The 26,523-nt window shown below is 51.9% G+C and overlaps 1 protein-coding gene across 20 annotated transcripts in view; it reads right to left on the bottom strand.

The window, feature by feature from the left end:
- The window catches only part of MYOM2 (myomesin 2), a 64,130-nt gene that overhangs the window by 5,654 nt on the left and 31,953 nt on the right, over positions 1-26,523 (bottom strand). For 13 of the 20 annotated variants that reach the window (XR_014061265.1, XR_014061269.1, XR_014061267.1 and 10 more), the window contains 19 exons: positions 25,290-25,417; positions 22,620-22,803; positions 21,751-21,925; positions 21,288-21,409; positions 19,439-19,626; positions 18,147-18,273; positions 16,897-17,075; positions 15,996-16,110; positions 14,793-14,949; positions 14,598-14,704; positions 12,027-12,071; positions 11,382-11,518; positions 7,162-7,306; positions 7,001-7,060; positions 5,651-5,718; positions 5,131-5,244; positions 4,735-4,822; positions 4,195-4,233; positions 1,882-1,987 (listed from right to left, as the gene is read on the bottom strand). Coding sequence is in view for 8 of the 20 variants with exons in the window: in XM_081517447.1 (XP_081373573.1) it covers positions 1,882-1,987; positions 4,195-4,233; positions 4,735-4,822; positions 5,131-5,244; positions 5,651-5,718; positions 7,001-7,060; positions 7,162-7,306; positions 11,382-11,518; positions 12,027-12,071; positions 14,598-14,704; positions 14,793-14,949; positions 15,996-16,110; positions 16,897-17,075; positions 18,147-18,273; positions 19,439-19,626; positions 21,288-21,409; positions 21,751-21,925; positions 22,620-22,803; positions 25,290-25,417 (2,284 nt within the window). In the remaining 12 variants the exon portion in view is untranslated. Of the gene's footprint in view, positions 1-1,881; positions 2,055-4,194; positions 4,267-4,700; positions 4,887-5,108; positions 5,245-5,650; positions 5,719-7,000; positions 7,061-7,161; positions 7,307-11,381; positions 11,519-12,026; positions 12,072-14,597; positions 14,705-14,792; positions 14,950-15,995; positions 16,111-16,896; positions 17,076-18,146; positions 18,274-19,438; positions 19,627-21,287; positions 21,410-21,750; positions 21,926-22,619; positions 22,804-25,289; positions 25,445-26,523 lie in introns of all 20 variants that reach the window. The other 7 variants (XR_014061263.1, XM_081517444.1, XR_014061271.1 and 4 more) reach the window with 5 other exon arrangements.

Raw genomic sequence — 26,523 nt, 5'->3', positions numbered from 1 at the left:
GCAGATCCACCCCTCTACCACTCCCGGCCTGGCTCCATCCCCAGGTGAACCCTTATCTCCAGAACCTTCCCAGGCCAGCAGCCCCACCCTCAGCCCACACCTGCCACAGCGTTTCCATGAGTCTGTCAGCTTAGAAGAAGGCAAACCAATCCTGCTGGAGCAGCACAGCTGCTGTGGAGCTCACTGTTACCGTCACCCCAGTGACAGGGACCTTGGCTCAAAGTACCACCTGTTCCTTACTGCATGGGGACTTAAATGGGCCAAATTGGATAAAACCACCTCCTTGGTTTTATTAGTTGATCACAAAACCTGACTGAATCCCTTTATTCTCAAGCAATCTTAAAACATCTTACATTAAGGAGAGAAAGAGGCAGATGTTCGAAAGCCTACACATGTCTGCCCGTTTGTGTGAAAGCAACCAGGAGGCTGGTCCCTGCAGGGGTGGGCAGGGAAGGCGGTGGGCTGGCGGCAGGGTAGCCCCGAATCTCCCCTCCCCCGGGAGCTCCAGGCTTCACTGAGACTTTAGGGGCCTCTGAGCAAAGCTCCTCAAGTTGAGTTAAAGTCCACATTCTGGGATTAAAGCAGTGTTAACTGTTTCCTTCTGAAAAGAGGCCGCAGGAGTCTTCAGTAGCCCTGCTGCTTCGACGCCTTCAGCAGCCAGTACTTCACACTGTGAGGTCTAGCCCTCCCCCATCACAGTCACGTCACCTTCCAGCAAGAGAAGAAAATCCCCTACCAGAGAATGTTTCTGCTAGTTCCACTTTGTGGGTTTCCAAGTCATTAGAAGCAGGTTTCCGCCTTCCTCTAAGTGGCCCTTTAGGTCTTACTCAGCATTTTCCTCAAAGAGCAATCGGCCTTGCTGACCCGCACATTTCACCAAATCCTCATCATTCTCTATTGATTCCTCATCACCCACAGGCACAGAATGCCCGGGTCCCCAGGATGAGTCTCCCTCAGGCACCCCGGTAGCTTCCAATGGCAGGCTGTATTTCAACAAACGCTTGTTATTCTCTGTGTTTCAGATTATTGTCTAATAAGAACTTGATAGTCAAACAGTGACATACAGCCAAGGTTCTGTAAGGCACGTGTGAACACGCTGGGGTCCTGTCCACTGAGGAATAGAAGGTCTGGGTTTCTGGACGTCACTGAGAACGTGGCCTGGAAAGTTTGCCCGTGTCCTCAGGTTAGCGACAGACTGACCACAGTCCCCACTACTGCCCGTCGGAGGCCAGGCCCGGGGGACGGTAACCCTGAACTTGGTCCTGTTCCTGACAGACTGGAAGCTTTGACGAGTGTGCTGGAGATATGCCTGGGGAGGAGGGTCAGAAGGGCAGACCCCAAGGGGCTGGGGGCAGGCCCTGGTCCACCGCCGTGAGCATCAGGGGAGTCTCTTGCTTTAATAGTGAGCATGCCCACCTGGACAGGCAACCACAGCAGACGTGAAAACAGAGAAACCTGCCGTGTGAAGGGCTTGATTTCACTTGCTTTCTTCTCTTAAGTACTATTAAGTGTGTTTTGATCCTTTCTTTTTAATTGATCTAATGGGAAACCAACAGACTGGAAATCTGGAGCGTGGTTTCTGAATATTCTTTCTCCACTAGCTCTGACAGATTCTAGACAAAACGTGTGTCACCGGCAAAACCACCTTTGTCTAAACCTAGACAGCAGAGAACTCCATCTCCAGCACCTTCAGGCACTTCTCTGTCTTTGTCCCTCTCCCCCCATTTCTGAGAGGTTCCTGCCCTGAGCACACGGCTGTCATCACTTCTCAAAACTGCAGTCTCAAGAGGACTTGGCCAGGAGCCCTGCGTCCCAGCGATGGCCCCCGGGCACCACCCTGTGGACGCACAGGGCCGCAGCCCATGGCACATGGACACTTACTTGTGGTACCAGTTCACCTTCATTTCCTCAGTGAAGTACTTCATGAAGCACTGAAGCCTTATTCCTTCTGGGGTGCAGAGAATCTTCAGTGGAGAAGCAGAGGCTCCTGCAGAAGACAGAACAGACTCAGAGCCGAGGAGAGCGGTCTGTGCTGGGTGAGAGTGGGCCGGGCCCTGGCCAGGAAGCCCTGCCGTGTCCCTGCAAAAAACATCCTCACCCAAGCGTGTCCCAACATCCACACAGAAAGTACCCGAAACTCTCTTCAACAGAGGCACGAAGGGACTCAAATGGCCCCAAGAAAACGTCCCCGAGGGCTCCTCATGTCCCTGACCACGTCCATCCAGTCACTACTACAGGCGCCCTCTTATAACTAGACCGCAGGCAGGCAGACGGGGTCCCATGCTGACGGGCCCTGCCCTGCCCTGTGGGCAAGACCGCAGCCAGCTTCTCACAGCCCTCCCCTCCCTCTTCCTTCCCCCTGAAGGGAAGAACCTCCAGGCATTCCATCGCCTACACATTTTCTGGAAATGCATCAACAATGCCCCGTGGGAGTCCCTGCAAGGGGCTCTGAGCGCAGAGCCAGCTACCTGAATGCCCCGCCCCATGGCCTCTGGAGTCCTCTCTCTGCTCCTGCCTGAAGATAAACCAGAAAATGGCTTTTCTAAACCCCTTCCTGCATCGTGCTTCTCCCCACATTTCACCCTGTAGGAGGGGTGCAGTGGGCTAACCGCAGAGGGTTGCCAGACGCACATCCTGGAACACAAAGATGCAGAAACGCTGCAGTCTTAACAGAAGAGTGTGAAGAGGAGGGTCATTTTTCAGACTACAGTTAGGGTCGGTAAATGACAGTGTGTCCAGAGGGTTTCCAGTCAAGCAGGCAGTGGGGGATGGTACCGTCTGTAAGACGCAGGGGCAGAGGAGAGCGCTCAGATCTGACTGCGGTGACTGGGCACACACGTGGGACAGCCGGACAGGAGGGCAGTTCTGGGAAATAACTCGGCTCAGATCCGGGTGCCTGCACGTCCCTCAGTGCTCATCATCAAGCCTGCACGGGGCTACACTCTGCCCCACACCACCAGCCGGGTCTCACTTCAGCCGGAATCTACAGGTAAGTAACTGCGCCCACCACGGGGAGAAGGGACGGCAGGATGCACGTCCCGGGTAATCAGACCACAAGAGCCTGGCTTCCAAGGCTGACACTGACCGGAGCAACACGGCCGAGGAAGTCGTGTGCTTATCCTCAACTTTATTTCGACTGTGTCCTTACTAAGCCTTGACTTTGAAGCTTTAAGGAGCATCTATGTCTTATGAGACAAAGTTTAACCAGATACGCATTTAATCTTTGCAGTAGCCACACCAAAAACTAAGTGCTGCCATTGGTGTTTCTCTTTCACAATTGATTCTTATTTGATTACACATTTCAGTTCTGTAAGTACTAAAAATCAAGGGATACACTATAAGTTTGGCCCCCTTTAGAGAACATACACCCCAGACATTTTTGTGAAATCTACAGTTACCAACGTAAAAGAATTGGATGGATAGCATCTGAGAACACACACCTCGCAACGAGGAGGGAATGCTGAAGGACGTCAGAAGGAAGCCTGGGCTCCTGAACTAGGGACACGGGATGACTCCAGTGCTCCCCAGGACTCTGCTGGTGACAGCAGGTCACACAACTCCCCCAGGACTAGAATTCTCATCTGGATACTGTGGCCTCCCCTAAGATGCTACAGAAGTACACAGGGTCCCTTAGCACAGGTCATAGACACGATGATGTGATGCTGAGACTTCACCGAGGAGCCTGAGGCTCCAGTTCTGCCTTCCCACCTCAGGAGTCAGGTGGAAACGTAGAGAAGGGTCAACAGCAGGTTCTCAGGTGTGTGTTCACACACACAGCATCCTCCACTCAGAGAACTGTCCCTTTGGCATCGATTCTTATATAACGGGTTTGTTTGCATCCACAGAGTCACAGAATTTTACCTCTGAATGAGAACTTGAAAGTCACCCCTCCAGATTCCCTATCTCAAGGGTGAGGAGGTCGAGGGACCCTAACTCTGTCCCAGCAGGTTTGCTTTGCAGCCGTACACAGCCTTTAGCCCTGGGGACACTGAAAACAGACTCCTGTTCTCTGGGCCATTAGCCTGACCCCGCAGGAAAGCCCCTTCCGTATGCCTGTCATCCACAAGCCGTGTCCTGCCACTGAACCTGGGCCTGCTCACAGATGTGCTGTGGCTCCATCAGCTGTGGAAAATGCCCTTCTCGGGAAATAGTTTAGCCCTGAAATGACTTGAAAATTAGAAGGCATTTACTTACCACAGACTCTACTCATTGCCAAAATCATATCCTCGTACACTGAAAGGAAGAAGGAAATGCACAGTTACAGGCCTAATCTTATCAGCAGCATTTTCATGTTTAATTAAATTGGTACTGGAAATCAGGATGTTCATTTGGAAAATGAAACCCTAAAATGGCAATGTATATCCATGAAAGGCAATAAATCCTTCTAATTTCTCCACTTTTTAAACTTGGAGGAAGGACATTTTGCTCGACATTCATCTGACCTTACATTCAATTGAATCACCTCATCCCAGGTTCAATCATTTTATACATTCATCACGGGACAGGATTTGGCTCCTGTTGGTGGATGAAGATGGCATTTCAGAGAAGCCCAGAGTAACATCATTCTCAACTCACTCAAACACTCTGAGGACACAGGGAGGAGAATCCTGTCCCCTACTGTGCTCCCACTAAAGACACGATACGCCTAAGGACGCGGGAGCCTCGCTGCACCACACACCCACTCTGCTGGCCAACTGCACGTCCCTGGGGAGGAGGGAGAAGGCTCTCACTCACCTTTGCCAGCTATCTCGAGGGTAGACACATCCTGACCCCGGTCATCTTTCAATGTCGCCTTGTATTCTCCGTGATCCTTCTTCGACAACTGCAAATGAAACACATCCCATATGTATGTAAAACTGATGCCACGATATGAAACCTAATACAAGCTGATACATGTCCTTTGCAAACCATGGAAATTCAGCATGCAAACTGGGAGATAAGGCTGAATTCGCAAGGGATTTGCAAGACTCTTCTTCCTTGTTTCTCTCTGTTTTCTTTAGCCCCGCTCCAATACTCCTGCCTGGAGAATCCCGTGGACAGAGGAGCCATAAGGTCGCAAAGAGTCAGACATGACTGAAATGACAGGGTGCACGGACGTGTGCGTGCACACACACACACACACACACACACCTTTGGTATGAGCAGCTCACAGACCCCCTTCTCCAGGTCAGGCATCTTCCCTGTCTCATACAGAACATCATCCTTTAGCCACTTGAAAACCGTTTCCTTCTTGGTATTTGCAACCTACAAGACAGGGGTCTTACGTTGAGTACGTGAATTGCTGGAGCTCATGAGAAAAAAGTCCTTTCTGATTTCCAATCACAGACCTAAAAAAAGTAAATAAACTCCTACTACAGACAGTGTCAGACAGAAGCTCACAGGAAAGCTATCTGTTCTATCAACGGTAAATACATTTCTAAATTCCAGCTTCTGAAATAATTAAGCCCTGACAGGAAGAAGGAATGACTCCTCTTTGTTCTAACGCATGAAATTAGATGCTGTAAGTTTCTTTTGGTTCATACAAGGTTTCAATAATAAAGACAAGCTGCGAGCAGTGTATTTTAAATTTATAAATAATATAAAATCACACGAGCATGATCTGACCATCTCCTTGATAGTCACTCCCTTCTGGGTAGAGCCGATCTCTCACCTTACACACAAGCCGAACCTCACACTCGTCTGTAACATCCCAGTGTAGATACTCAGCAAAATGCGGGCCTGAGGGGAGAAGGGAAAAAAGTTTTTAAAAAGGAGAAAAATGTATACACATACACATACATGTAAATGCATTCAGGGCAGAAGAAAGTAGTTGTTCAGTCTGAAACCAAAATAATTTAATAAACCTAATCTTCAGGGCTTTGACCTCAGTATGTGCAACCCTGGTACAAAAATCTCTATTTCCAACAGGACGACACTGCCCAGTCTCTCCTGCTTACTGACATCTAACAGCTACTGCTCTTTAGAAAAAAGAATAATGAAATGCCATATTTCTTCTCAAGGCACATGTCTGACTAAACACCCACCAGCACCTATAAATAACCTCGAAATAGGAGAACTAACCTAGGTATGATGAAGAAAAAGCAGTTTTACCTAGCAATCATATCAACATGTGATATTTTATTTACATAGCATTTGAAATCAAAGATGAATTTATATATCTGTAAAAAATACCATTTTACTTAATATAAACGTGGAAGTCATATGCTAATAACACATTCAACACAAAAATACAAAGCAGATTTAGAAAGTATTTTTTACTTTCTTCCATATAAATACATTCTACAAAGTTAAAGAATCATACTGTAGAAATGGGTAAAATAAATATTTTGTCTATTAAAAATAAAAATAATGTAAAACAATAAAAATAATATTTTTATATTTTAAAATCTGTTTCTAACTTTTTAAAAAAAAACATAGGAATTCCATATAAAAATGTTTTTCAAATAAACCCCTGGGCTATATTTCAATTTTTTAAATTTATCTATTTTCCTTCATATCTAGTTATTGATAACATGCATTTTTAAAACAAATTATTTTAAATATATTATTTGTAACTAAACAATTACATCTAAAAGTTCAAGTTCACACAATTTTAAGTAAAATAACAAGTTCCTGGGAATTGGAGTAGGGTCTGCGGCCCTCTCTCCATCTGTCCTAATAAAGCTCCCGCCTCACTGCCCCCTTCCATTCTTTCCTCTTTTTGTTACAATCACTGGACTCGTATGGACCTGTAATGGGGCGCCCTTTCCTTGTCACTACAGGAAACCATGAACACTAAGCACGAGATTCCAGGGCTTTTCAAATAGAAGCAAGAAAAAAATACAGATGAAATAAAGGAACAGAAAGTGTCCAAAATTCTACAGAATAGACGAGATCTGACTTCTCCATCACTTAAAACTGCAGTTAGCCATCTGGCTTTAGACAGGATCTGCTCCAAGCAAATACTCAGATCCTGCCCCTTCATCTATGCTCGTGGTGGGGAAGCCAGCCAACCACCTACCTTGTTTCCTGAGGAACTCCTTTCTTTGAAATTCAGCCTCTGCTAGGACAGCCTTGAATGCTGAATCCAATATTTAAGGGAAAAAAACATAAATGAAATACTCATGCTTCTCTCCAGTCGGAAGAATTTGCTTTGAATTTCTTTTCTCCCACACAGCATACCGTCTCCAATAAGAACCAGAGAAGACTGGCTTTTGGCTTTTCCGTCTTGAATCTGCACAGTGTAGGTGCCTTCGTTATCAATGGTGAACCGATCCATCACCATCTCAATGATGCCAGTGGACTTGTCACACTTGATTCTGTGTGTCTGGGAGCACACAGGAGAGGTGAGAATCCCACCTTCCTGCAAGGTTCCCTTCCCGAAAGGGAAAACGCCTTCCCCAAGTTTCCCCTCCAACGGTCACTCAACTATTGTGTCTTAAGGGATTATGCTGTCCAAAAACCGGAAAGTGAAATTTCACCCACTGAACCTCTTGGTGAAGCAAAGGCCGAATAAAGGACATTTGGTGATGACGCCCTGGGTCTACGTGGGTAGCGACCTAGACACGAATCCAGCAGAAACTCTGCACACTCCCTGGGAATGGGCACTTGCCATGAGATAACTCAGCACGTGGGGAACAGAACGGGGTGCACTGGGACCCGTCTGACCACAGAACCAGAGTCGGCAACACAACCATCCCCACGCCACGAGGGCTTCAGTCTCGGGGGGCTCGGGCCCCTCGGGCATCCCGCCTGGTCGCCCCTCCCCCACTCTGGCACCAGGGCTGAGGGTCTCCAGGCTCTGCAACCCCCCCTGGGCAGCCTCGGGGCGGGACGGGGGGACCCTTCCCAGCGCAGCCCGCCCAGGGCTCAGTCTCCCGCAGACTCCACTCTCGTCGCCTGTGAGGAGCTGCAGGTGCTCTGATGCCACGTGGTTGCTAACGGGCCTCCTGTTACTCCTCCCCGGGTACGAGGTCGCCATCGAGCACGTCAGAGGCAGGAGGGGCACAAGCACCCGGACGACCCATCTCCAGCGCAGCCGCCGGGCAGGGAGAAGGGGCCGAGGAGCCAGCACGGGGCTCCCCGGGGCGACCCCTGCAACAGCGGAGGCGGCTGCCCCCTCAGCCTGGACCCCGCACCCTGCTCCACGCCCAGAGCGCACAAAGGCACCACCTCTGCCGGCGACGCCTCCTGCAGGCGCTCCTGTCTCCTTTCAGACTCAGGCAGCCGGGACTTAAGCAAAGGCTTCCCCGCCTGGACCTGACCTGTCCCAGCTGAGCGCGGCCTGGAGCGAGGTGGGCAGGGTCACCGCTCAGGACCTGTGGTCAGCAACCAGCACGGGGACCAGGGGAGGCCACTCCGTTCCTTAGAGACACCTTCCTCCCGCGACCCTCACCTTGACGACACTTCCAGAATGCGCTTCTGTCTGTAGGTGACTAATAGAAAGTGCGTAAGGTCAGCCACGTCCTGACAGAGCATGTGCATCTATTTTCGGGATGCTCGTCTTCCTCTTTCAGCTGACATTTATATTTTGGATTCCAAATGCCAGCGTCCCAAGAGCGCCGAGATAAATGTTAGTGAAATAGCGTCTCGGTTCGGCGTCCCTAAGCTCAGCCCCCTCGGCATCAAGGGTTGGCTCCAAATTCCACCACTTGGTGTTGGAGGAGGCCCCTCTGCATTCTCCCCCCTTCCGTTTTATCCAAGTGAGTTTCCAAGATGCCCCGTGGCCACTCTACTCAGTCAGCCCACCCCCTCACCTCCAGTCCACACCTTGCCTGCTCTCCCTCAGGTGGGCTGCAGGACATGCCTGTTCCCCAAACCCTTCCTCCTGAGGAGACCCAGGAACCCACTGCTTTGAGACTCTCCTTTAAATACTCCAGGCTCTAACAGCCCCTTCTCAGAATCATCCCTCACTGTACGTGGCGCTCGTGGTAAAGAACCCACCTGCCAATGCAGAAAACATGAGAGCTCGATCCCTGCATCAGGAAGATCCCCTGGAGGAGGGAATGGCCACCTACTCCAGTGCTCTTCCCTAGAAAATCCCATGGGCAGAGGAGCCTGGTAGGCTACAGTCCATGGGGTCGCAAAGAGTCGGACACGACTGAGCGACTTCACTTTCTTTCTCTCTTAAATGACTTAGCTTGCACATAACTGTTTTAACACGCTCTGTACTTTTTCTATATCATCCTCTGACTCAAGCCGTGCTTCTTCCACTCTGGGATAACCTCCAGGAGGGCAAGGTTATATGTCATTTTTCTAGGCTGCAGAGGGCACTCAAATACAATTTGCCGAATATAAGGCTGCCAACCACGGGAAAAGAGAATGAGTGTGTGAGGTCCCGGGGGTTAACATGATGCCTCGGGTTCTCTTTGACCAAAGATGACTTTCGGGCTTTAACTGAATAAAGCCAGCCCATGCCCATGGGCCTTAACTTCCAGTAAACATAAAAAAATCACCTTGATAGTTGGAGATTTCAATAGACCGTTTCTAACAGGTGAAGCATACACTATGTTCTTGTATAGGATGGCTTAGGTATTTTTCTCGATGGGAAACTGGTGTGTATAAAGTGAGAGACACATGAACTCAGATTACTTTTTGAGGGCAGTCGTTTTGGGAGATGGTGCTGATCACAGGGAGTGCACGGGACGCTGTCTCCTTCCCGCAGACTCAGGTGGTTCTCGGGGGCTGGACAGGGAAGGAGCAGCAGGCTGAGGGCTGCAACAGAGAGCCTTGTGGGGCCCGCGAGTGTCTTTGTAGTTTTAAGTATTTGCTTTCACAAATCAGGAGCAAATTTCAAGGAGCCGCTCTGATTCTGTCGGACTTTCGCTCCCTTCAAACATCTGTGAGGAGCAGCCTGCAGGAACCTGCTCTAACTAGGCCTGAGAGGTGAAAAGGAACCTCTCTCACCAACCGGATCCTCAACAACCCCGAGCCTTCCCTGTTCTCTTAGCTTAGCAGGGTCTGGGCAGGTTTGAGAAAAAATTAGGCTTCTGGCGACTGCCATTATGCAGTGAGATGAAGTTCAATGATTCTATGGGGGCCATAAATACAGGTTTTTATGTGACTTTCACCAAACACCATCAATCTCCACACGGAAAAGTCACCTGTGGAATGCTAATTAAAGTGGTGAAATAGCACAGCCCTGTTGCAAAAGATGAGCTGTGTAGCAAAGACATCGTTCTTAAAGCCAGCTATCCACAGCAGGTAGGAAATGTTAATCAAAATATGCTCTACAGATAAAGCACAATTTCACTAAATTCCGTTGCACTGCTACATGATCTCTGCTCAAAAAAAATGTCTCAAGTCACCTCGATCATGACGCTCTTCTATGCAGTGTCCATACTGAGGCCTCATCTGCAGCCACGAGGAAGCTGCATGCTTTCTGCTTACTCTCACCAACCCACGGCTTGTACAGTCCTTCCAGGACGTCATTATTCTCAAGGGGAAGATGGACTGGGAAAGAAACTCACGAGATTCCACACATGACCTCTCCCTGAGGGACATCCGTCTAACCAAGCTTTACTAAAACCCATCAGACACAGACCTCAAACCTGGGACGAGGAGCCCAGCTCAGAAGGAGAGTCAGCGACCCTGCCTCCCAGCCAGTCCCGTTCATACTCCTGCCGCAGATGGTTGAGGCACCTGAGACTGTGTGATTGCTAAATAGATACGAAGCATTGGGTATCAAGGGGAAAGAGGACAGAGGAGGTAAAGATGCCGGGACTCAAGAGACCCCCAGGGCGCCATTGAACAGTCAGGAAGGGCTCTAGTCAAGTGGTCGGCTTTTAACTAGGGTCCCGGTGGCGCTGTAGCAATTAGACAGAATGGCGTACATGGAAACACAATATTCCACAAGCAAACAGGAACCTTGTAAGCTTCATTCTGTACAATTAAAAGCAGCAGAGGGGGAAGTAATTGCATCACAGCGCCCAGATTCTCCCAGGGGGCAGCCTAAAACTCAAGGGGTGCAGACACTAATTTTCCTGGTGTCGCCTTCCACGGGAGCTCTGGGGGCTGGGGCAGGGTGAGGGAGGCCTTGCTCACATCAGGGCAAAAATACACGCCTTCAAAACCTCTATCAGGAGGAAATAAACAGATCTGTGGAACGTATCCCTCACCCCGTGTAACCAGAACCTTTCCATAACATCAAGCTAATGTCTCTAAAATGTAGATTGTTGTTTTTTAATTGTAATAGGCTTGGATTTAAAGACCTCCCCATCTCTCATGCAACCCAGACCAAAGCTCTGAACAGTGCCAGCCTCAACCTTCTCTCACCCACCTTGTCAGCCTTCTACAGCCCAAAAGGGATGAAAACAAACCCATAATGCCAGCTTTCAGGAACTGACCTTCCCATTCGTACCCGGCCGTCTCCAAAGCCAGAGACCACACTCACACTCACTCACCTCGCTGTCGGCGACTTCTCTGTCGTTGATGATAAAGCGGTAGCTGGAGCCTGGGGATAAGTGCTCAGCCTGGAGCCAGAAGCGGACCTGGCCCTTGTCGAAAATCTCATAAGCTAATTCTGACTTCAGAGGAATCGCTAGAGGAAGAAAAGAAATCACAAGTCAACAGTGCGTGAATCCCTGTGAGAAAGCAGAGCTGAGTGTTGTAGGAAAATATCAATCCTCACTATTACATTTTTTGAAAATGTAAAACACCCCTGAGCATTGACTTGATGATGAAAACCAAAACTAAGAAACAAAACTCTAGTTAGCCCAGCACTGCAGTCAAAGCCTCACACCCCGTGGGTCCTCAGCAGGCACGGTCTGCCTCCCTGAGGGCCCAGGGACCACAGACATATGCCATCTGAATTCAGCGCAATGCATAGCTGAAGATCCACCTGATGCAATTCTCACTTGGATTAAGCAGACACGCTCAACCCGAAATCCAGAACATGGTATGCAATGAAAATCACTAAGGTTACAATATTAGCCACTGTTTGTTCTGAGCCCCATGTCGACAAGCATGCGAGCTGCCACACGAAGCAAGGCCCCCCAGGACTGCACAGGGCCACAGACACGGCCCTGCCCCGATCCAGGCCTACTTACTGGGATTCTTGATCTCATTGCTCAGGGCCTTCAGACGTTCCAGCTCTGAAATGAAGATAAAGAGCATCAGTGGTTTTGACCTGCACATTCAGAAGCTTTAAGCCAGAGCAAAGCTAGACAAAACAGAGATTGGACGTCACCAGGATTTCATTTAAGGCTGTGAAAGGAATGAGAACTGAAGTGAGAAGGAGACGGGGTAACGTGAACTGTGAACACTCCCCCGGGGAATCAGTGCACGCGGGCTCAGCCGCTTCAGTCGTGTCTGACTCTCTGCCACCCCATGCACAGCCCGCCAGGCTCCTCTGTCCATGGGATTCTCCAGGCAAGAATACTGGGGTGGGTTGCCATGCCCTCCTCCAGGGATCCTCCCGAATCAGGGACTGAACCCGCATCTCTTACATCTCCTGCGTTGGCAGGCAAGTTCTTTACCAGTAACGCCACCTGGGAAGCCCCCCAGGAAGTCAATGGTGCCTCGCCATTGAGACAATCCGCTTCCTAAAGGCGTGCGTTAGGACTGGTTAGGGCGGAGGTCCTGAGTGGGGGGCTGGGAGGGCAGCTGTGTTCCGGGCTAGAGGCAGACCTGCGCAGGGTAACACAGACGGCTCCACTTTCACGTCCTCTCATCCCGTATGAACTCTTTCATGAAATCGGTCTGGCTCGCTGAGAACGTGCTGGTCTGTGATTTTCCTTCTGCTTTCAGACTATCCTGTTTCAACAGCTCTCTCACCTACCCAGGATTTCACTGTGGTGTATTTTCAAGAGTTTAAAAAAATTATAATAGACTAAACAATAATAATAAAAAAAAACCCAGAATACATGGCTCCTGAGAGTCTCAAGAATAAGTTGAAGGTTCTAAATCATTTCTTTTACCTTCCTTCCTTCCTTCTTAAAATTAGAATTTAGAAATGAGGTCATGGTTACAAAGGTCTGTATGCAAATTCACTCCAGCCTTTGGGCTTCCCCGAAGGCTCAGGGGTAAATCCGCCTGCAGTAAAGGAGACTCAGGTTGGATCGATCCCTCAGCGGGGAAGATCCCCTGGAGGAGGAAATAGCAATCCACTCCAGTATTCTTGCCTGGAGAATCCCATGGACGGAGGAGCCTGGTGGGCTAAAGTCCAGGGCGTCAGAAAGTCAGACATGACTGAGCGTAGCACAGCATTTGAACTGAACAATGAAGCAGACTTCTTGTGACCAGAAGTAACTCAACCTGGACGGCTGATTTGAAGGTGTCCCAGTAGGTCTCACAGTAGGAACTTCCATACATCAGATGACCTAAAGCTTCAGCATCAAGGATTTGCCTGAATGTACTTGATGGCCATATAAAATATAAAACGTACTGGAAAGGTTCGTCCTTTGCAATGATTTAAAATTTGGGCGAAATGTCTTCAAACTCTCAAATGGAGCAGAGGGGACACCACTTATCAAAATTCTTATAGGATGTTTTGCAACTAAAAGGCTGTTTGAAGACCACCGCACAGAGGTCAGAAAGGGCAGCTTAAAAGGCCTGTGAGCAGATTCCAGCCTGCTGGGGAGCTTGCTGGGGACCCCAGGAAGCAGAGATGGTGCACCCCTCTGCCGTTCTCCTGCTGGCCCTGTCAGATCACAGGGGCTCCCCCAAGCTTGCCCAATGTCTGCACAGGACCCTCAGGATGCCTGCCATCAGCAAACCTTGTGCCCTCCTGCCACCGTCCTAGCCCCGCCTCCCATCCTAGCCTCCCTCCCACCACCACTGTATCCCTCTTCTGAGACCACCCCCTTGGCTGCGGCAAACAAACTGCCAGCTGATAAAGAAAGGATTAGATGAGTATGCTATGGCATTTTTGACTGAGGACTCTCAAGCACTCGGAAGCCTTTAAAGACCCAACACGGAGATCTGAGGCTTCCACCAGGGTTATGCAGTCTCCTCTAGATCACAGACACAACAAACCCATCACACGTCAACCCAGGCAGGGGGAAGCCTCCTCCCAAGGCTGGCTCAGTGCCTGGGGACTCAGCTCTGGGGACCCGCCTAAGAGAAGGGCTGCTCTTCCCCGGGTCGTGATGAGCTGACTGCCTTCACTCCTCTCTGCCGTCTGCTGTTTGTAAGACAGCGAGGGATCTTAACTATGACAATTAAATGTTATCTCATGCACACAATACATACATCCATATGTGTGTGTTTTCATTAGCCGATTATCCGATTATTCAGTGCTGGGAGGAAAGAGAAGCTTCTTTGCATGCCTCTCATTAGTTTTATGGACTTATTTATAATACGCTAGTTGCTACTTGCCAAACTAATGAAATGTAAATAAAACTCATCTCTTAGAGTATAAGTGGAAGGCAATAAACGCAATATAGAGAGCAATAAATAAAATACTCCTGGACCAGTGATTTCCTGAGTGGCTAGAGTAGAAACTCAAGGGTTTGTGTAATTTCCAAAGTAATTTTTGGATTTAAAAAAGATTCCCCACCCTTAGCCTCACGCAAACACACACCCTTCTTCTGAGCAAGTAAGTGTTTTCTCTATGAGCATCAATCTTTCACAGTGTTATAAAAACCCCCAAAGGCAAGCCAGTGTCCTGCAAGCGTTACCTTCCTCATCCAAGACGAAGCTGGAGGACACGCCGTCCGTGTCACTGACCGACACAGAGTACGTCCCCAGGTCCTCTTTGTCCAGGTTCTTGAAGTACAGCTTCGAGCTGGAAGGGGACAGAGCCCAGGGCGTGAGTTGCTGTGTGGGGAGGTGCTCCTAGCAGGTCATGCTGGCAGGCCCGGAGGGGAACTTACTGGTCCCCTGCGGTCTCCACCTTGAACCTGTCGTCATCCGCGATGTCCTCGTAGGACTTGCACCACGTAAAGTGGGAGGCGTCCGTCACCTCCGGGCAGTCAAAGCTCAGGTAGATGTTGCCTTCCTCGTCCACGCCCGCGCTGACCTCCTTGGTGCCTGCGGAGGAGCCGGGAGCACTTAAGGATCCGGCGTCTGCCCCAGGCTCTCTCTGGAGAAGGGGTGGCCCCGGCAGAGAGCGCGTGTCACATCGAATCAGTGGTTTTCGCCGACCGTCCACCCGGGATATCGGCCAACGCTCCCTCGGCAGTGATGGAGGCCAGAGGAGGGCAGGTTTGCTCTTCCGTCATCACCTTCTGTCCACTTCCGTTTCTGCACCCGGCACCCCTGAATAAACCCTTAGGGCTGCGATCCCGACACTCAGTACCCCCCTCCCGGGGTCCGACCGCTTCCACCCCTGGGGGCCAGGGCAGCATGGTCACACGGTCTCCCCTACACCCTGCTCTCCTTTCCCCACTTTTCCTCTGGGTCAGGGAGTGTGTGCTGGACGCAGCTGGACACCGGGCCCCACACGGGCCGCTCACAGCCGTCCCTTAGGGGTCAGAGCTGGAGGAGACACGGCGGCTGAGCCAGGAGCTCGCAGACACCCTCCTCACCAAGACAACCGGGGGACACAGAGCCGGGAGGCGGAACATCTACCCTCGCCGATCTCAGGGAGGGGAGACCCCCAGGGACGCCATGGCTTCCAGCTCCGGTTCTACCCCTTCTGGAAGGCAGTGACCCCCCTCCCGGCACATCTCATATTCTGGGAGCTTACCTCCCGCCCTCGGAACCACTTTCCCACCAAGGGCCCCTCTGCTAAGCTCTTACTACTTGTAACCAAGACAATCACCAGAGGCTTTATAATTTCTGATCAAAACTCAGCAGTAACCTAAAACACCATCGTCATTGCTTGTCTGCTGTTCTGCTGCTGCCAGTGAAGACCCCCAGCCCATCCGGATGGCCTCACGCGCCCCTCTCAGCCTGGGATGTCGGGACGTGTGGTGTGTCTCTGAAGACATCTGTTACCACGTGCGTCAATCCAGCTCCTTTTAAGACAGTCCCGCCATCCTCCCGCCCACCCATCCATACACCCGCTTGTCCCCTCCTCCAGGTCACCCTGCCCTGAGGTCTTGCCTGTTGCTAACTGAGCGGACAAGTCTCACCTGGCCTGGCCTCCACCAGCACCGGCTCCGACGTGTCTGAGGGCCTCCCCACCCCACTGGCGTTCACTGCCCGCACGCGGAACACGTAGGTCTTTCCTTGGTGAAGGTCACACACCTTGAGAGATGAAAGAAGAGTCACTTGTGAACCAATAAACAAAAATGACTTCATCCTTCGTCACATTTTATTACATGCTTTCTTTTTACAAATATCGTGTTCTTCTAGGTCAACCAGCCATGCAGAGGAAGTCAGGGGATCAGGAGGGGAGACAAAATCCAGGGGCTGGGCCTCAGGTCTGAGCCATTGACCCGACTCTCATCGATAACCAGACCCATCACTGCTGACCAGGCACCACTGACCTGACCCATCACCACTGACCCGTCACCACTGACCCGTCACTACTGAGCTGTCACTGCTAACTCATCACCGCTGACCCAACCATCACTGCTAACCCGTCACCACTAACCTGACCCCAGTGACTACTGCAGGAGCTAGAAATAGAAACATCTGGAGAACACACTCTTCAGATGTGTTCACACTGTGTATATGCGTGTGTGTTTATCAGATAGACGTCCACCAGTGATCACATGAACTGAATAAATAAAACACAGAGTTGGTGTGAAAAGATGTAATTCCAGTCATCACTGTGGAAGGCACATCCATGCAGCCAGGACCATGAGGTCTCAGCACCGTCGGGGGTGGTCCGACGGCGGGAGGGAGAGGAAACGGGCCCTGTGCAGACGGTCCCCACACGCAGTTGCTGCCCAGGTCCGCAGAGGGGACTCCCTGAACCCTCGGCAAGCAGGAGGGGTACCCGGTCACACGTGCCGGCCCCTGGGGGCCTCGAGCTAGACCCCGACGAAACCGGTCCCCGGAAGACAAGGCCTATGAGGGCTGCGTCACCTTCAAGTAGCGATGCGGCGTGGCGGTCGCGTTGACGGTCAGCCATTCCCCAGAGTCCTCCTCTTTGTAGTCCACGAAGTAGCCAGAGACGGGGCTGCTGCCGGAGTACACGGGGGGCTTCCAGAGCAGCACCAGGGACGTGTCCCGGACCTCACAGAATGTCAGGTCGTAGGCAGGGCCTGAGAACGCACAGATGTCCGAGTCCCCACGCTCGCCCAGGGCCTGCAGGCCTGCCTCACAGAAAGGCATGCAGGACAGTACCCACCCACCTCTGCCCCGACACCCAAGCATCACAGGACTCACCCAGGGGACCCCTCCCACTGCGACAGCCCCCCTGGGGTGGGGCTGACCCCCCAGGTCCAGAGGAGCCCTGAGCAGCGCAAGCAGGAGAGCCCACAGCCCCGCCCTGATTAATCCCTCTAAACCCACAAAGCCTCAGGGAACTTCCACAGCTTTCTCTTCCACTGACTTTTCTTAGGGGCAAAAATTAATTAATACAACTCCCCTCCCTCCCCACCCAAAAAAGAAGGGAAAAAGCAACATAGTCTGGCCCCAAAATTGAAAATTTTGAGCCTCAGAATTTCTGATATTTCAGGCTTCGACTTTGGGTTTATTGTTTTATGTTGTTTGGTTTTGTTCAAAACATGAGCATATTAACCATTGCATTCGGGACCCTGATGGACTGGATGCCCTGATGGGCCCTGATGGGCTGGATCAGTTCCTCTGGATACGCCCGGTCCTTGCGAATTTGTGAAAACACATCTGTGTGTGTGGAGCCCTGAGTAACTGCAGATCTTTGACAATGAGGCCCTTCAGAACCAGAGACCTCGGGCTCCTGGGTGCTCTGGGAGGGGGTCCTGAACAAACGCACAGCCAATGACGTCCGGCTGCCCCCACACTGGTCCCGGCTCCCGCCCCCTCCCAGGAGCTGGGTCCCCCCCGCCCCTGGAGCAGGTCTGCCCTGGACCAGCCTCCGGCCACAACGTCTCTGACTGAGGGGAGCTGGGCTCATTCTGCAGCGGGGCTGGGTGGTCCCCCTTGTCACTGCTTGGCTTGTGTGTCCACCGCCCAGACTCAGGGTGGGTCACCTGATGCCCAGCCCTGGCCCGTGGGGGCGGGGGTGTCAGAACCTGTGAGGGGGACTGAGCACCTACTGGCTGGGGAGGCTACACCACAGCAGGGCCCTCCTCTGGGCAGCCCTGTGTGTGCATGAGCCAGCCCTGGGCTGTGTCCAGGAGACACCCCCTTACCCGGTTCCGGCATCGTCCAGGCCTCACACTTGAACAGCTCGCTGGGGTCCGACGCCTGCCCGATCCCCGCCATGTTGGCGGCGGCAATTTTGAACTCATAGAGTGAGCCTTCAGTCAAGCCGTCCACCTATTCAGAGGATGTCTACGTTAACAGGGAGCCACAGACACGGAAGACAAACTTACTGTCTCCAAAGGGGAAAGAGAGGAACACATCAGGAGACCGGGATCAGCGTCTGACATACACAGCCCTGTATGTAAAACATACAGGCGACAAGGACCGGCTGTACAGCACAGGGGCTCTGCTCAGCGTTCTGTAATAATCTCAGAGGGAAAAGAATCGGTGCACACACGTGCGTGTGTATACCTGACTCCCTGTGCTGCACACCTGAAGCTGACACAACACTGTGAATCAGCTCAAGTTCTAATTATCAAGTGAAACAAAGCTGCATTACAACCCACAGTCCATCAGGGCCGGTCGTGGGGCGGGTCAGTGAGTCCAGCCCGCCTGCCATGGGCCATCCCCACTCTCCCCCTCACACAGTGGCCTTGTGCACGCCATAAGCCCTCCCCTGGGGATGATGTGAGACCCTGTAGGGAGATCAGGACTCAGAGACGAGAGCCACGAGGGGCCAGTGGCAGAGCGGGGTGGGGGCGGGGGACATGGTGGGCAAACAGCCCCTCGCTTATCTCCCTCCGAGAAACCCTGAGTGGCGGCTCACGAGGAGGGGCTCCGGGAGCAAGAGCAGTGGCCGAGGGTTCGCCTGGGACTTGGCTCTGGGTCTTTCTCACCCTAAGTCCTCATGGCCCCTATTCCCAACCCTGGGGTGGGGCTGAGCCCCCAGGTCCAGAGGGGCCCTGAGCAGCGAAAGCGGGGAGGGCCACAGCCCCACTCTGACTAATCCCTCTAAACCCCCAAAGCCTCGGGGAACTTCCGCAGCTTTTCCTTCCACTGACGTCTGCTTCCGTGATGTGCACCCGAGCAAGGGACTCGCTGAGGGGCCTGGACACACACACCCACAAGCACCGTTCTCCACTGCTTCTGCCCTTCCTGCCCCGAGGGCAGAGCCTCCTGCCTCCAGCGCCACTACCAGCCCACCGCCTCGCTCTCCTCCTCCTCCTTGCTTCTCAGAAGATGCTGCCTAAGGGTCTCAGGTCTCACGCTGAATTGTTTTCATTCATCCTTGCTTCGGCATTAGATTCTCCAACGTCACTGAACTCTGAGACACTGGATGGGGGACTCCGCCCATGGGGCGGAGTCGGCCGGCAAGAGGACCTGAACTGAGAGCACCCACCTTCAGAATCCTCTCTTTGAGCGGTGAGGAGTTGACCTCGTGCCAGTTTTTGTGGTGAGCCTCCCGCTTGTCAATGTAGTAGCCAAGGATGGGGGAGCCGCCGCTGAACTTGGGCACCTTCCAACCCAGGATCATGGAGTGGCCATCACAGTTCAGGAGGGTGATCCCGTAAGGGTGGGAAGGGACGGCTGCAGGAGACACGGTGGGAAAGTCACCCGCTCCCAGCGCCTCATCCCGGGCCCGACGGCCACCTCCGCCCCTTGGAGGCTCCCCGGCCCCGCGCCCTCCTCCCTCCTGCCCTGCCTCCCTGCCCCGTCTCTGCTGCTTCTTTTAAAGAGAATGGTTTTATAAAGGGCTTCCCTGGAGAAATTTGTGGTAAAGAACCCACCGTCCACGCAAGAGGCTTAAGAAACATGGGTAAGAGCCCCTCATATGTACGTGTTCACTGCAATGTCTAAACACACCTTCCAACACGTAAACACATCTTCAAATATTTCAATATTTAATGAGTCACTTGTGAACCAATAAACGAAAATGACTTGGTCGTTGTAACGACCAAGAAAGAATTATCTCAGTCTGGTCTGGACGTGTGAAGTAACAGACTCTCTCTGTTCCTCTAAGGAAAACCTTGAGAGAGCAGCTTTCTCGTTCTGCCCGTGAAGGACTGCCTCGCCTCCTGTGGCCGGTGATGACCAGTACCCTTAGCCCAGGGAGCCTCGCCTTCCTACATGGTTACAGAAACTTCAGACTAATTCCCATGAGCATGAGTTCATTTCCCTTTTGACCACCGTGTTTGGAAATGGACCATCGTTTCCCACCAGGTTGGCAAGGAGGTGTCTGCCTCTGCTTGGCCGTGAAGACCCCATGGCTCATCCCCCGCGGATACCCAAACGCAGGTGCCTGGGAAGGAGCTGCCCGACTATGGGACTGCTTTTCCCTTAGTAGGAATGACTCGAAGAGGCAAGGGGTAATGTTTGAAAGTCCCTCCTGAGAAAAACTGATAGATTAAGACAATGACCATAAAATAAAAGGAGCATTAATGTTTCACTATATTGCCCACCTAAGTCTTATCAGATTTGACATTCTTTGGAAATTCCAGTAACGTTATTTACTGTTAGAAGGGAGATCATAATTTCGGAAGATGCTTTTAGATTTAGATGGAGACAGAAATAAAAGCAAAATGTGTCTCTCTGAAGTAAAAATAATATCAATACTGTGATTGAAAACGTGTATAAGAGACTATCTTGTTTCAAAATGTTCATGGGTACTTTTAAGCCTTGTGTTCCACTTTATACGAAATAATTATAAACAATTATAAAACATAGAGTTGCACAGATCAAGTTTCCTAGGGCAAAATGCTATAAGCTAAGATCCAAACTGTTCAGTGTGATCGATCAATAAAATAATTTCTAAAGATCACCATTTATGAACAAAGCCACAAAGTTACATAAACATTTGAAATTTTCTGGAATGACTATGTTCCTTGAACTAAGAATAGCTGAAAAGGCCATTGATGTTCTATTTTAGCATCTTATTTTGAAAAGAAACAGTCACACCCTATAGCATGCATTTTAATGTGGGCCTGTGTGCTTGGAAACCAATGTGACCTCTAATAATATTTCCTATTTTTAATGTATATTATCATTTCCCCCTCTCACCCTGGCATTTGCAAGACAAGTAGCCAATTGATGAGAGGGTTCCATATAACTGTGTATTCTCTGTTCAACAATTCACATACACTTTTCCCCTCTGGTAATGTTCCAACGGCATCATAAAAGTTGATTCCTGCAGAAATTAAGACGTAGTGGAGAACCAGGAGCTGGCGCAGAGCCGCCCTAGAAGGACTTACTGAGGGCGGCCTGGACTTTGATGGGGTCCGACTCCTGTGAGTTCTCGCTCGTGCCGACAGCATTAACGGCCTTGACTCGGAAGATGTACTGTTCACCGGTGGTGAGGCCGTGCACCACGAACCTGGGAAAACATGAATCAGGGACGTGACCACCTGGGTCAGCCGTTTTTCCTTCTGCAACAGACACAAAAATCGTCTTGAACACACCAGAAACACAGTCACTGGGACTGAAATGAAGTTTACTCTTTTGAGTATCTCACGAATGCCTAACATCCATCCATTCTCATCTGCAGTTGTAGTTCATTAGTTCCCATCACTGTTGGTGGGTCCCAGACTGAGAGCTGGAGGAAGCTGGACTCTGGCGGGGGCCCAGAGTGGATGCCTGCAGCCTGGACGCCCTGGTCCCGGGCTGGGCCTCTCCTGCCTCACTCGGGGGTGGGGGCGGGGGGCTGGGCCGCCACACCTGTTGTAGCCGATGGGCTTGTGGTTGCAGGGCTCCCAGACGTTGGACCCGGCCACGCAGCAGTCGATGTAGTAACCCAGCAGGTCCTCCTGGTGCTTCGGCCGATCCCACTGCACCACCACCGAGGTTTTGGTGTTCCGGGACGCGAGGACGCGGCCAGGCGCCGAGGGTACCACTGCAGAGACAGGAACGCAGGCCCAGCGGCATCAGGGTCTGGGGGCCACACCAGAGGCCCACAGGCCCCCCCGTCTACAGGGACAGGGGCTTTGGACAACGAGGATGGAGCGGGGAAGGGGCCCCAGGAGGCGCTGGGCAGTTCTCATGCTCCGTCCCAAAGTGCCAGCCTGGCTCCCCAAGAAAGAATCCCCGCCCCAGCCTGGACCCTCCAGGGTGCTCCTCCAGTGACACACGTGCTTTCTTAACTGGGGTGTAAAGTTAGCCATTTAAGAAAACCAGGACACATTTCCAGCAGATGGGAGAGACTCAGCAGGGCCTCAAGTCAAACAACGATGCAACCCTGGACCGCTCCTCTGGTGCAAGTCAGAATCCCTCTAACCTACACTAGACATCTTCAGAGACAGAACTTCAAGCCACACAGACAAGAACCCCAGTGCATGTAGGGTTGTGTTGTTGTTTTAAGTAGCCATTGCTTTAAAATATTTCTAACCCATTTATTGGCTTCATAAAAAGAAGATAGAACTTGGGAGAAATGTTGACCAAAACAAGGCAGAGAGATAGTCAACTCTTGTACAATCGAATTTTAAGACAACTTGGATTTCAACCCACAGGTGACATTAATGTCTTCGTTGTCCCATGTGATGCTGCCTGGGGCCCGCCTCTCACACTGGTCACGTGCAGGGACTGCTCACCAATGGTGTCCTGGGCCTGGATGGGGGCAGTGATTTCCGACGGTTCGCTCAGGCCATGCTTGTTTGCTGACAACACTCGGAACACATACGGCTTCCCCTCGGCGAGGTCGAAGACAGCGTATCTGGGGGACCTCACGGCCGTCTGGGCATTCACCCGCTGCCAGCTGCCGCTCCCCACCATGGACTGAGAAGACAAGGGCCGCGCTGGGAGCCACGCTCCCTGCACCTGCATCCCAGGGGGTGCTTGGCTCTGGCTCCCACATTACACGGTGGGAGACCACAGCCAACGGCTCCTCTGAGTCCATCAACACACCTGTTCTGAATTTTAGGAAAAGGAAGCCAATTTGGAGAAGTGGGTGAGAAATTGCCTAAAGCTGGATATGTTACCAATGAAAACTTTTATGTGAAAGCCAATAAATGATGGAAAACTTCAGGGAATCAATACATAGGTTGCAGCTCTAGTAAAAGTGAAATGAACTGTAAACAGAGATAATTGAGGAGTAGATGCAGAAAACTCTATCATAACTTCTCACATTTTAGTTTAAAATTTTCACTGTTTCCCAACTACTATAGTAGTCACAGAGTGACACCTCCCTAAATAACCAGCAATAGCATAGATACATTATGATACTGCTGCTGCTTCTGCTAAGTCGCGTCAGTCGTGTCCAACTCTGTGCGACCATATAGACTGCAGCCCACCAGGCTCCGCCGTCCCTGGGATTCTCCAGGCAAGAACACTGGAGTGGGTTGCCATTTCCTTCTCCAGTGCATGGAAGTGAAAAGTGAAAGTGAAGTCACTCAGTCGTGTCCGACTCTTCGAGACCCCGTGAACTGCAGCCTACCAGGCTCTTCTGTCCATGGGATTTTCCAGGCAAGAGTACTGGAGTGGGGTGCCATTGCCTTCTCTGCATTATGATACAAAATGACACATATGTATTAAACATAGTCACTTCAGTCATTATATAAAGACCTTCCCTGGGGTGAGAGAAAGTGTAACATTTTGTTAAATGTAATACAGCATGCCAACTGTATCTACAATATGTGTGCATGTATGTGCTAAGTCGCTTCAGTCGCATCTGACTCTCTGCCACCCAGTGGACTGTAGCCCGCCAGGCTCCTCTGTCCATGGAATTCTCCAGGCAAGAATACTGGAGTGGGTTGCCATGCCCTCCTCCAGGGGATCTTCCTGACCCAGGGATTGAACCCAAGTCTCTTATGTCTCCTGGATCGGCAGGCAAATTCTTTACCACTGGTGCCACCTGGGAAGCCCATATCTATGGGCTCAATATATCAAGATACAAATACCTATAGAAAAAAAGACTAAACATGTGCCATGTTAATAATGACTATTTTACATGATCAAATTATTGGTGATTTTCATTTTGTCCTATATAACATCTATGTATTTTCCAAATATTTTTTATAGTGTATTTAATTTTTATCACTGATAATTACTTTAAAAACGAGGATTGCATGCCTAATGTAGTTTGCCCCCCTCTGGAGATGTGCCTTCCTTTCTGAAAAGAACATAATATGATACATAAACTAATTTCAGTTTAATATAATTAAAAAATTTTTAAGATTTTTAAATATGTTTGCTGAAGCTTGACCTTTCCATTTCTGGGTAAGTAGATAAGGAAATATCCCTGAAGAGGGGGAGAGAAAACACCTTTCCTCCTCTGCCAGCCCTTCGTCAGGGGCTGACTACTGGGCTTTCACAAGGCAAGAACTAGAAGTTAGACTCAGAAGAGAGAGGTTAACACGACTCTGCAACACAAGAAAGTCTTGCAGGTAAGCAGGGAAAGCTGAGGGTCGTTATACCTTCTGGAGCCTGAAAACTGTTCACATTCACCCTGCTTCGCTTCAGCTTGCAGTATTTCACGTTACTACTGGGTGAAACATTGCTCAACTAAGTGTTACAGACTCTATGTGTACATATTTGTAGTGGATTGTATGTTATATCGTAATATAAAGTCAGCATCATGAGCCAGTTACAGGATTCATGTGGCTACACAGGGTTTTCAACAACAGCCCACGACCCAGCCACAGGTCAGCGATTTGCACGAGTGGGTCACAAGCTGCATTTTAGTGCGATCGGCCAACCACAGCAGCAGGAGGGCACGTGGCGTGGAGTGAGGACCTGTGTTTGGAACTTAGGTGAGGGTGTACATTTATTGTGTGTACACACTCTTCCTTTGTGTGCGTCCTGACCTCAAAGCAATGACTCTTTGTAATGGCTCAGCATCTGGAGTGTGAATTGCTCGGCGCGATCGCCACCCCTGAGGACTCACTCAGCTTCGAAGCAAACTGAGGGGGCTGCTGTCCCCCTAGGTCCCGAATCCTCACACCCTGGGGCCTAGAATGTTCCAGCAGGAAGCACACGGCAGGCTCCCCAGCACTAGGCCTTCATGTATAGCAGGGGGGGCCCGGTGGGCCGACTGGCCCACACGAAGGCTGCACAGCCCGAGCCCGCCACGTTCCCGACGCCACGTCCACCACAGCGCTCCTCAGGCATTGCCGGCTCAGCTGCTGCCTGCAGCTTCACGATGGAGAACCACGTAGAGTCTCTGAGATGATCATTCCAAGAGCCGCCCACCCTGAGAACACACGACCCCGCGCCTGGGCAGACCTGACAGACTCGCTGCTCCTGGAAACCCGACCGGCGCATACCTTCTCGATGAAGTACATCAGCGGCTCCTTGCCCCGGGGCTCAGGGGGGTCCCAGCTGAGGACCACGTATGTCCTGCTGGTTTCCGAGGCATGGACATTGGTGGGAGGTCTCGGGATCTGGACTTCGCCTGGAGGAGAGGTCCACACCATGAGCGCTGGCCGAAGCCGGTGCCCCGCTCCCCCGGCCCATCCTGGAGCAGGTCCCCCGCTCCCCCGGCCCATCCTGGAGCAGGCCCCCTGCCCCCAAGGCCCATCCTGGAGCAGGCCCCCCGCCCCCCCGGCCCATCCTGGAGCAGGGCCCCCACTCCCCTGACCCATCCTGGAGCAGGCCCGCCGCTCCCCCCGCTCCCCCCGCCCCCCCAGCCCATCCTGGAGCAGGGCCCCCGCTCCCCTGACCCATCCTGGAGCAGGCCCGCTGCTCCCCCCGCTCCCGCCACCCCCCCGGCCCATCCTGGAGCAGGGCCCCCGCTCCCCCCGCTCCCCCGGCCCATCCTGGAGCAGGCCCCCCGCTCCCCCAACTCCCCCGGCCCATCCTGGAGCGGGCCCCCTGCTCCCCCAGCCCATCCTGGAGCAGACCCCCTGCTCCCCCCGCCCCCCGGCCCATTCTGGAGCAGATCCCCCGCCCCCCCGGCTCATCCTGGAGCAGGCCCCATGCGCCCCCCGGCCCATCCTGGAGCAGGCCCACCGCTCCCCCCGCTCCCCCGGCCCATCCCGGAGCAGGGCCCCTGCGCCCCTGGCCCATCCTGGAGCAGGCCCCCCGCTCCCCCCGCCCCGCCGGCCCATCCTGGAGCAGGGCCCCTGACCCCCCGGCCCATCCTGGAGCAGGCTCCTTGGCTACTTTACAGGCCCTGAAGGACTCGAGTGTCAGTGTCAGCTTTTGCTCCACTTCTATTTTGGGAAAGTCAGTAAATGGCAAGAACTGTTTCTCCAGAGCCAAAGTGTAATGAACGGGTGAAGATCATCCAAGTACTTTTGTTCCCCAGTATAAGCCAGTTCGTAAGAACAGAATCTAATCCAAAGCTCATCCAGAATTTCAACTGGACGTGGGAGGGGGAGGGTTCGCCCAGAAGAACCAGGGCGTGCGTGTGTGTCAGTCGCTCAGTCAAGTCCAACTCTTTGCAACCCTTTGGACTGTGGCCCACCAGGCTCCTCTGTCCATGGGATCCTCCAGGCAACAATACTGGAGTGGGTGGCCATGCCCTCCTCCAGGGGATCTTCCCGACCCAGGGATCGA

Source organism: Giraffa tippelskirchi, chromosome 8 (genome assembly GCF_054371585.1).
Source record: "Giraffa tippelskirchi isolate mGirTip1 chromosome 8, T2T-mGirTip1v1.2.pri, whole genome shotgun sequence".
NCBI lineage: Eukaryota > Metazoa > Chordata > Mammalia > Artiodactyla > Giraffidae > Giraffa > Giraffa tippelskirchi.
This window is presented reverse-complemented; position numbering and strand designations above follow the sequence as displayed.